Here is an 8,712-nt window from a genome sequence, read left to right as displayed (position 1 = left end):
CCCCCCCCCCCAAGACATACACAGGAGCCTTTGGTCCAATTAAAGAGATGTGAACCAGCTGCTTGTGGATTTTGGGTGGTGGACTTGATAAATTTTCCTGAGCTCTGGATTTGCAGAGCAGGTAATAAATAACCACTCTTCCCAGGGGGCAACAGGCAGCTAAGACCTCTGGCGAGGTAAAGCTGGCAAGAGCAAATTTGGCATGTTTTACTAATTTATTTAGAAAAATAAGACTCTGAACTCATTCATCCCAGAGCTGTGGGATGGCAGGAAGTAGACACCTGAGATGAGCTGAGGCTTTGAAGCACTGGTATCTGAGGGCAGAAGCCTCTGGGTCTAAAGGGGGCCTGCATACTACCCCCACCTCTTCAGTAGTCTTCAGCCATCACCAATAGTACCAGGCTGGTCCAGCCCTGGAAAGGACGGCAGCCCATGCCCCGCCCATCCCGGTCACTATACTGCTCCCAAAGGAAGCCTGTTGCCCGGTACTGCCGCCAGACAGTGCCCACAACATTGGCACGGAGCTCGCTGTAGAGCTTGACAGCCCGGGCCTGGTGTGGACCCTCCACATGCCCATAATGGTGGAGTGCCCCCAAGGCCAGGTAGTTAATATTGAGCCACACGGCGCCCCGCCAGTAAGGAGGATCGTGCTCTGAATTGCGCTTGCCGTAAAAGGAGCTGGAGGCAGCGAGGGAGCGCAAACCAAAGGGGCTCCAGAGATGGCGGCTGTCTGCTAGGATGTCCAGCAGGGGCCCGAGGCGGGCGGAGCTGGGGCTCAGCAGCCGCAGCAAAAACGGAAAAAGACTGACGTAGCCAAGGGCATCCACATGCTGCATTCGAGGGAGGGGTCGGCCCACTACCCGAACTAGCCCCTCAGGGGGACTAGGCTTCAGCTGTACTGCTTTTGTGTGGTTCCCAAAGTCTGCAAAGACTCCCAGCTCCGGGGCCCAGTGCAGCTCATCCAGGCTTGCCTCTGCCTCCAATGAGGTAGCCAAGGGGCTCAGGTTGGCAACTGCCTCTGCTTCCCCCAGCTGCTCTGCCAGCCGCAGCAGCACACGGGCACCCAGTGCCACCCAGCACCGAAGATCCAGGTGCCGCTCAGCAGTTGAAGGGTGTGAAGCTCTGGGGTAGTCATCCAGTCCTGAGGGCAGTGTCTTGGGGTTCAATAGGTTTGGCAGGGCTGGGTCCCGGCCCCGCCAACGATAAGAGAGCGGTACTGGCCCTATCTGACTCTGATGGAGCCAAGAGAACCAGGCATACAGGCGGGGGAAGGCCTTGCGGAAGAAGGCCAAGTCAGCAGGGTCACTGCCCTCTAACATGTGAGCCACAGGCAAAAGCAGGGTTGGGGGGTTGGCGTGCGCCGCCCGCTGCACCAAGAATTCAGGGGGCACCCGAGCTCGAGCCTCATCCCCCAGCACCTGCTCCCGTCCAATCCAGCCATCAGCATTGAGCAGCCCCAGCCAGTGACCGAGGGCCTCTCGGGAGAGACGGGGGTCCCAGCGCTGGACAACCAGCTGGTGGAAGCCCTCGTCCCAAAGGAAGCCCCGGGGGAAGAATGACCGGGAGGGCACGGCTGTGAAAAGAGGGACAGGTGGAAAGAGGGCTGGGTCTGCCTTCTGCTCAGAACCCTCAACCCCCATGTCTGGCAACACCAGCCCTTGTCCGTAGAAATAGCCAATTCCACCAAGCAGGCCACTCAGGGCAGCCTGGCCCAAAGCCTGTTCTTCTGGGCTCAGGCCTTTCTTCTTCAGCCGGAAAGTCTTCTCAAAGCGCTCTCGAAAGGTGTCAGCATGGTGCTCCAGCGCCTGTGTCAGCCGACTGCCTGCTAGCCTCTCCTGGGCTTGGCTGCTTCCTGCCTGGGCACTGCCTGATTCAAACACCAGCTCCACAGAGAAGGGGGCTTTCAGTGTCACCTGCTGTATCAAGAATTGCCCTTGCTCCTGGCCTTGCCCACTCGGGCCTCTGTCCTCCCACTTCAGAGACCCTGACAAACCGAGGTAGCGTTCAGGGGAAGCCCCTGGAGGCCGGTGCTGAAACCAGTTGTTCAGGCGGCTCTTCACCATCTCTGTCAGCAGAGGCAGTCCTGGGTTAGGAGACCAGAAGACATTGTAGCTAGAAGGGGAAAAAGGTAAATGGGAGACATTACCCAGGAGGTGGCAGCGGGGATTACATGGAGAAGCACCCCGGGGCCAGGCTGGGAGGGTCTCGGCTATGCAGGGGGTGGAGAGCCTGGCAGGGTGGGAAGGGGCAGTAACATAAACCAGCCTAGGTCTGGATCAGCACCATGCCACCTCCCCCACCACCCCGTGTAGTCCCCTCACTTACCTACTGTACTTGGGCGCACTATCCCTTGGACTGGTTGGTGGCAGCAGCGTAAGGCGGAAATCACCAAGTTCATCCGTATGTCCCCTGATGGACTTCAAGTGCCCCTTGGTCCCAACTTCGGGCACTAGGACTTCCTTACCATCTGTCACCACGTAGAAGAACAGAGAGACCAAAGGGAGGGCAGAGGTTCCTGAAGCCTGGGTGACCGGAGACAGATGTGGAGGGGTAGTATTAGATTGGCATTCTCTCCTGGCAATTTGCCTCAGGGCGGGAAGGGGATGGCAGACTGGAGTAGCAGAGAAACCTCAACTGTGGGCAGGGTTGAGGTTCACAGTGGGGTGGCATACAGGTTCTTCAGAAAAGTCATCCAGAACTTCTGCGGTGGGTACGATTCTGCAAACTCTAGATCATCTCATTGAATTCTTATGAGTTAGTTGCTATTGTTTCCATTTTACAGACCAGGGGCTCAAAGCTTAGAATTAATAAGTGGAGACGGGCACACAGGCAAGAGTTTAAATGGCATCAGGATTCAAGCCGGCGGGGGCAGTCAGCCTCAGAGCCCCTACGGTGAAACCCCACCTCACCCGTGAGGGAAGGGGCGGGGCCAGGGAGTGTGGGCTGAGGGAAAGGTGCCCTGGGGCCCTGACCTGAGGCTCTACAGTCACTCTCCAGCTCCAGTCCCCTCCATGCTGTCCCCCAGGCCTCTTGACGAACTCAGTGGTGAGCTTTAAGGCCCCATCTTGAATATGTTGCCGCCCGAAGGAGAGGCCGTCGTGAAAGTCCCAGCCATAGGGCCCCACGCCGTCTCCCTGCTCACACGTGTGCCTGAGCTTAGGGATCCCTGGGGTCGCACCCTGCTGCGCCCACATCAGTCCTAGGGGTAGAATAGCCACATAAGTCAAAGACAGAGGAGACGTGTCCCTCCGTCTCTGAGAACAGTAGGGGTCCCATCCCTCGCCATTACTCTTCTGGTCTACTCTTCGCCACCCTGGGTCAGGAGTGAGATTACAAAGCCCACCCGGCTGCCGCCCAGGGACCCGGTTACCGGTGAGAAGGGGCTGCGGGCTGCGAGTCTTCATGCCGAAGTAGACGTGCGGGCGGTAGGTTCCCCAGAAGAGGTCTGGGGCCACGGCGGGGCTGGAGGAGTTGGGGGCCAGCACCGGAGGGGCGGAGTGCAGCGTGACTGCCCGCCGGGCACGGTGCCACGCCAGCAGCCAGCGCCCTGACAGGCCCAGGACCAGCGACAAGATCACGACGGCCAGAGCCGCCCCTCCGGCCGCCCCGCGGGGCCCGCCGCCCCGTCTCTCCGAGCCGCTCCGAGCAGCCCTCTCGGCTGCCCGCGCTCCGTCTGCCGCTGCTCCGCGCCGCCGCCGCTCGCCCCGAGCCATTTTGGAACGAAGCTCAGCGTCGCAGAGCCCCGGTCCGGCCTCGACTGTCTCCCCAGCTCGCGCGCCACGCGCCGGCGACCCCCGCGGCCAGCAGCACCTGCAGCCCGCGCCTCCCGACCCACTTCCGCCCCAGCCGGAAGTCCCGCCCCGCCACGTCAAGTTAAGCACAGGCTCGGGGACTGCGGCTCCTGTGGCACGCCGACCGCGAGAGCCTCGTTCGCTTCGACCGGGGCCGCTGGGTCAGTGCTAATTCGGCCTCCTCGCTGAACCAGCACGTGGACCGAGAGGCAGCAGGCATCCAAGCTCACCTGTTTGTTGTACGATGACTGTGTAGGTATTGAAAACCCAGGACGCTATCCCAAGTGTTTTTACAGGAAACCGTGGCCGAGAAAGCTCAAGTCACTTGGCCTGGATTACAGAGCTGTAAGTAGTTCGCTTGAAACCAACCATATCTGAATCTTAGACCAGATCACACTGCCTACACTCACTACTTCCCTCCCTCACGGAATGGACAGCGCAGAATGATCTAAATGGAAGCCTCGAGTCTGATGACGGCGGTGCCTAAGCGAACCCTGGGCTTTCAAAACGCCTGTCTCCATCGGGTTTAGATTGCAGTATCTGTACACGAGGGGCTTGGGCTGGGAGATCCCCAACAAGCTACATTGATAGTGCGTGCACCTAGTGAGGCAAACGCCAAAGCGAAGAAGCCTCGTCCAGGTCCGGTTGTGGAAAGATGGCAGCATCGACGCATTTGACGGCACTTCCTAAATGGTATTTAGATCAGAACTACTCATTTCTCAACAAGAGCCATCACCAATGGTGTTTGCAGAACACCTTATTAAAGTCCCTCTTATTAAAAACACCCTATTCTGCATCTTTATGAATACACCCTCTAGCTGTCGTATCACCACACCGATCCAAATTTGTTTATCTAAAACTAGTACTTCATCTTGAATGCCTACTGCCTTATTTTATTAAAATCTGGCTCTGGTCACTCTCTCCATTAGTAAAGTTCTCGCTCATTCAACAACCACCTTCTGACCAAACCCAATGACTGGTGCGAAAACCTACTGCCATTAAGGTGATTCCAACTCAAAATGACCTTTTATAGAGGTGTCTAGTGTGGGAGCAGAAAGCCTCATCTTTCTTCCTTGGAGCAGCTGGTGGGTTTGAAACGCTGACTTTGTGGTTAGCAACCCAATACCCAGCCCACAATGCTACCAGGGCTTTTAATGGTTAGTTCACAAGTCTTGTATCCTTTTTGCACTCCCATTAGAATTGGTCTACATCTATTATAGCACTTAGTTACACACCTAAGTTCCACTACTCACCTTTGTGTCGCAGAACTAATCAGTTATAGGCATAAGATAGAGACTACATATCCATAAATACAACAAACGGTGCTGTGACAGATACTGCAAGGTGTTGGAAACACACAAGAACAAACCCCAACCTCAAGTTCACAATGTAGAAGCACAGTGCCAGCAATCTGTTTATAGGAATGAATGAACCAGTCCAAATTTTACAGATGAGGGAAGAGTTATTAAAGTAAATTGATCAGGAAACCTGGGAACTCAAATCCAGGTAGAGAGCATTTATCTCCACTATAGCATGGTGATTCTTAGGTAACAGTGCTTAATCCTGTTCCTAGCAACATAATAGCATGCAACAAGTATGGACTCATTTAAATCTCTCAGCAGTCTTACGAGGTGAAAAATGAGAGAACAGAAACCGAAAGATTAAGTAATTCTGAAGAAAATTGGTAAAAAGTCACATAGCTACTTAAGGGCAGAGCTGGAAATTCCAGCCCAGGCCTTCGTAGCTTGGTTCTTCATTACTACCATGTCTCCTGCTGTTTTATCCTTTTTTAAAGGGAGATGGATATGAAAACAATAGTAACTTATAATTTATCAAGGGTTCATAAGATGGGGGAGGAGCTGATACCAGGGCCTCAAGTAGAAAGAAAATGTTTTGAAAATGATGGCAACATATGTAAAAACATGCTTGATACAACTGATGTATGGATTGTCTTAAGAGCTGCAAGAGCCCCCAATAAAATGATTTATAAAAAAAGAAAGAAAGAGGGAGGGAAAGGGGAGTCTTTTAAAGATTTCAAAACAGAAACAAAAGGAGTTGCCTCCCGCTCCTGATGATCCCATATATACCTGGGCAGGACTGGGCTCCAGTGGGTTTTCAAGTAGCCGTTTTTTTCAGTAGATTGCCACACCTTTCTTCTGAATCACCAAACTTTCTATAAATAGCTGAACCTTTAAATGTTTGTCCCACCCAGGGACTCCTTTTCAAATAGAAAAGACAGCCCATTTTAAGTAGGGGAGCAATATAGTAATGATGTAGTCATTAGGCTCATAAATGTATTGGGAAAAATGTACAGCTGCCAACAGATATCATAGTGACTGTGCATTCTGAAGTTCTTAAACCAGTGGCTTTCTTCATGAAGAGATCACTGGAGATATGGGTGCTATAACAAGGTGTAGTGAAGAAACTAGATGGTACCCAGCTATCAGAAAGAATAGTTTCTGGTGTCTTAAAAGGCTGTCTTCAAACAGGCAGCCACCTACATGAGGCATCAGTTAAGTCCAACCAAGGACACCAGCCTGTGTGATCCAAGGATTGTAAATTATTACATCCAAATCTGAAGGCGGGGATGGTATCAGAGCTTAAATTGTGAACACCTGCTTTACAAGGCTTGGATAATAAGTGGAAACCCAAAATCCATTTGCAGGATTCACACATGAATTAAGCTTCTGGTGAATCCCCTATTAAGCTTCTGGTGAATCCCCTCTGACCACAGTCCTGGGTTGTCAATAGCCTTGTTAATCAGACAAGAGTATTGTAAAGTTGATTATGGCAGATGTAGTTAGATTATAATGTAATAACTTATGATTTGCTCTCCCTTTTTGACCCATTTTCTTTTTTTTAATAATTTCATTAGGGGCTCATACAACTCTTATCACAATCCATACATACATCAATTGTGTAAAGCACATTTGTACATTCATTGCCCTCGTCATTCTCAAAACATCCCCTCTCCACCCAAGCCCCTGGCATCAGCTCATTTTTTTCCCCCTCCCTCCCCGCTCCCCTCATGAACCCTTGATAATTTATAAATTATTTTGTCATATCTTGCACTGTCCAACGTCTCCCTTCACCCACTTTTCTGTTGTCCGTCCCCCAGGGAGGAGATCACATGTAGATCCTTGTAATCGGTTCACCCTTTCCAACCCACCCTCCCTCCCAGTATTGACACTCACACCACTGGTCCTGAAGGGATCATCTGCCCTGGATTCCCTGCATTTCCAGTACCTATCTGTACCAATGTACATCCTCTGGTCTAGCCAGTCTTGCAAGGTAGAATTGGGAACATGATAGAGGGGAGGGGAGGAAGCATTTAGGAACCAGAGGAAAGTTGTATTTTTCATCGTTGCTACATCACACCCTGACTGGCTTGTCTCCTCCCCAAGACCCTTCTGTAAGGGGATGTCCAGTGGCCTACAAATGGGCTTTGGGTCTCCACTCCGCACTACCCCCCTCATTCACTATAATATTTTTTTGTTCTGATGATGCCTGATACCTGATCCGACACCTCGTGGTCGCATAGGCTGGTGTGCTTCTTCCATGTGGGCTTTGTTGCTTCTGAGCTAGATGGCCGCTTGTTTACCTGTGACCCATTTTCAAGTTGTTTCCATTGCGGGGTGGGGGTGAGGGGTGGGGTGAAGAAGAAATACACGTGGATTAAGCTTCTGGTGCATCCCCTCTGATTACAGACCAGGGATGGGAGCAGTCTTGCTAACATGCAGAGTGCATTGGAGAGTGGATTATTGCAAATGCTTCCCTGCCATATAAACTACCAAATTCACTAACATGGAGTCCATGCTGACTCCGAGGGAACCCCTGTGGGTTTCGGAGACTGTAACTGTTTATGGGAGTAGAAAGCCCAATCTTTCTTCCGAGGAGCTGCTGGTGGTTTTGAACTGCCAACCATACAGATCACAGCCCAATGCATAACCACTAGACCACCAGGGCTCCATAGGAAACCCTATGGGGCCAGCCCTATATTCACACAGGATTACCATGAATGGGAATTGACTCGATGGCACTCAATAAGCAGATATGCCTATAAGCATACTGTAATATTATATATACATTTCTATATGCTTAAGATCAAAGTTTCCTAAAAGAATACTTCCCATACCACGCACTCAATCCTTTTGTTTTTATTTCAGGTTTCTTTTTTAAGGCTGATTTAATCCCCTAAATTGTTTTCATGTCCACTTAACAGTGATAGCTGAGCATAAAAAAGACTATTGAAGGGCTGCTTCTTGAAAGAGGCAGGAGTAGAGATAAAACCAGTGATGTGCTTTGGAAAGATAGAACGCAGCAGTAGCAAAGCGAGTCTAAGCGAGAGAGTGCCACAACGATCCAGAGAATGGAATGAGAAAGCATCTCAGGAGCGCTTGTTTAAACAGAGTATTTTTAATGCACAGAGTATTCTAATGCACTGACTAGTCAGGGAAAAGGAGAGAGCAGAAACAATGGAGTGGTTTCCAAGCCCGGTGGCTGAGCAGGTGAAGTGCTTGCAAATGGAATGGAGTTAGGAAAGAGACAAGTATGTGACAGAACTTGAAAAAGTTCATGGGCAAATTTCATTATGTTTTCATCCCCCTTTCCACAAACTTTTAAAAGTCCCCCCATACATGTAAGACAATCAAATCTCTTTGGGACAAGGCATACTGGTGGGATTGGGTGGGTGGGTGGGGAGGGGGGGGGACGAGGAGGGGAAGAATGGTGGCAGGTAACAGGCGTCATGAACCAACACAGAAATTGGAATGAGAGCCAACAAAGATGCAAGGGTTAATTCCAGAGAGTTCTAGTTATGAGAGGCCGCGGATCTCCAGGAAGACTACATACGGGCAAAACTAAAAGGAGAAAAGCATACACCTACTAGGAGGGAAACCTGCCCAGGTAACTGAAGATTAAA

General features: G+C 51.3%; 2 protein-coding genes across 2 annotated transcripts in view; both read right to left on the bottom strand.

The window, feature by feature from the left end:
• Positions 1-201: 201 nt before the first annotated feature.
• Positions 202-3,713, bottom strand: MOGS (mannosyl-oligosaccharide glucosidase). The gene is made up of 4 exons (XM_004696109.2): positions 3,371-3,713; positions 2,973-3,199; positions 2,326-2,522; positions 202-2,112 (listed from the first exon to the last, which is right to left on the bottom strand). The coding sequence occupies exons 1-4, from the start codon at positions 3,711-3,713 to the stop codon at positions 369-371; spliced, it is 2,511 nt and encodes an 836-aa protein (XP_004696166.1). The 3' UTR covers positions 202-368.
• A 4,892-nt stretch (positions 3,714-8,605) lies between these two features.
• MRPL53 (mitochondrial ribosomal protein L53) overlaps positions 8,606-8,712 on the bottom strand; it is a 1,033-nt gene continuing 926 nt past the window's right edge. The window contains exon 3 of the mRNA XM_045286579.1: positions 8,606-8,650. Coding sequence (XP_045142514.1) covers positions 8,606-8,650 — 45 coding nt within the window. The remainder of the gene's footprint in view (positions 8,651-8,712) is intronic.

This window comes from Echinops telfairi, unplaced genomic scaffold (assembly GCF_000313985.2).
Source record: "Echinops telfairi isolate 266 unplaced genomic scaffold, ASM31398v2 ScPeMD7_9;HRSCAF=40, whole genome shotgun sequence".
NCBI classification, from domain to species: domain Eukaryota; kingdom Metazoa; phylum Chordata; class Mammalia; order Afrosoricida; family Tenrecidae; genus Echinops; species Echinops telfairi.
This window is presented reverse-complemented; position numbering and strand designations above follow the sequence as displayed.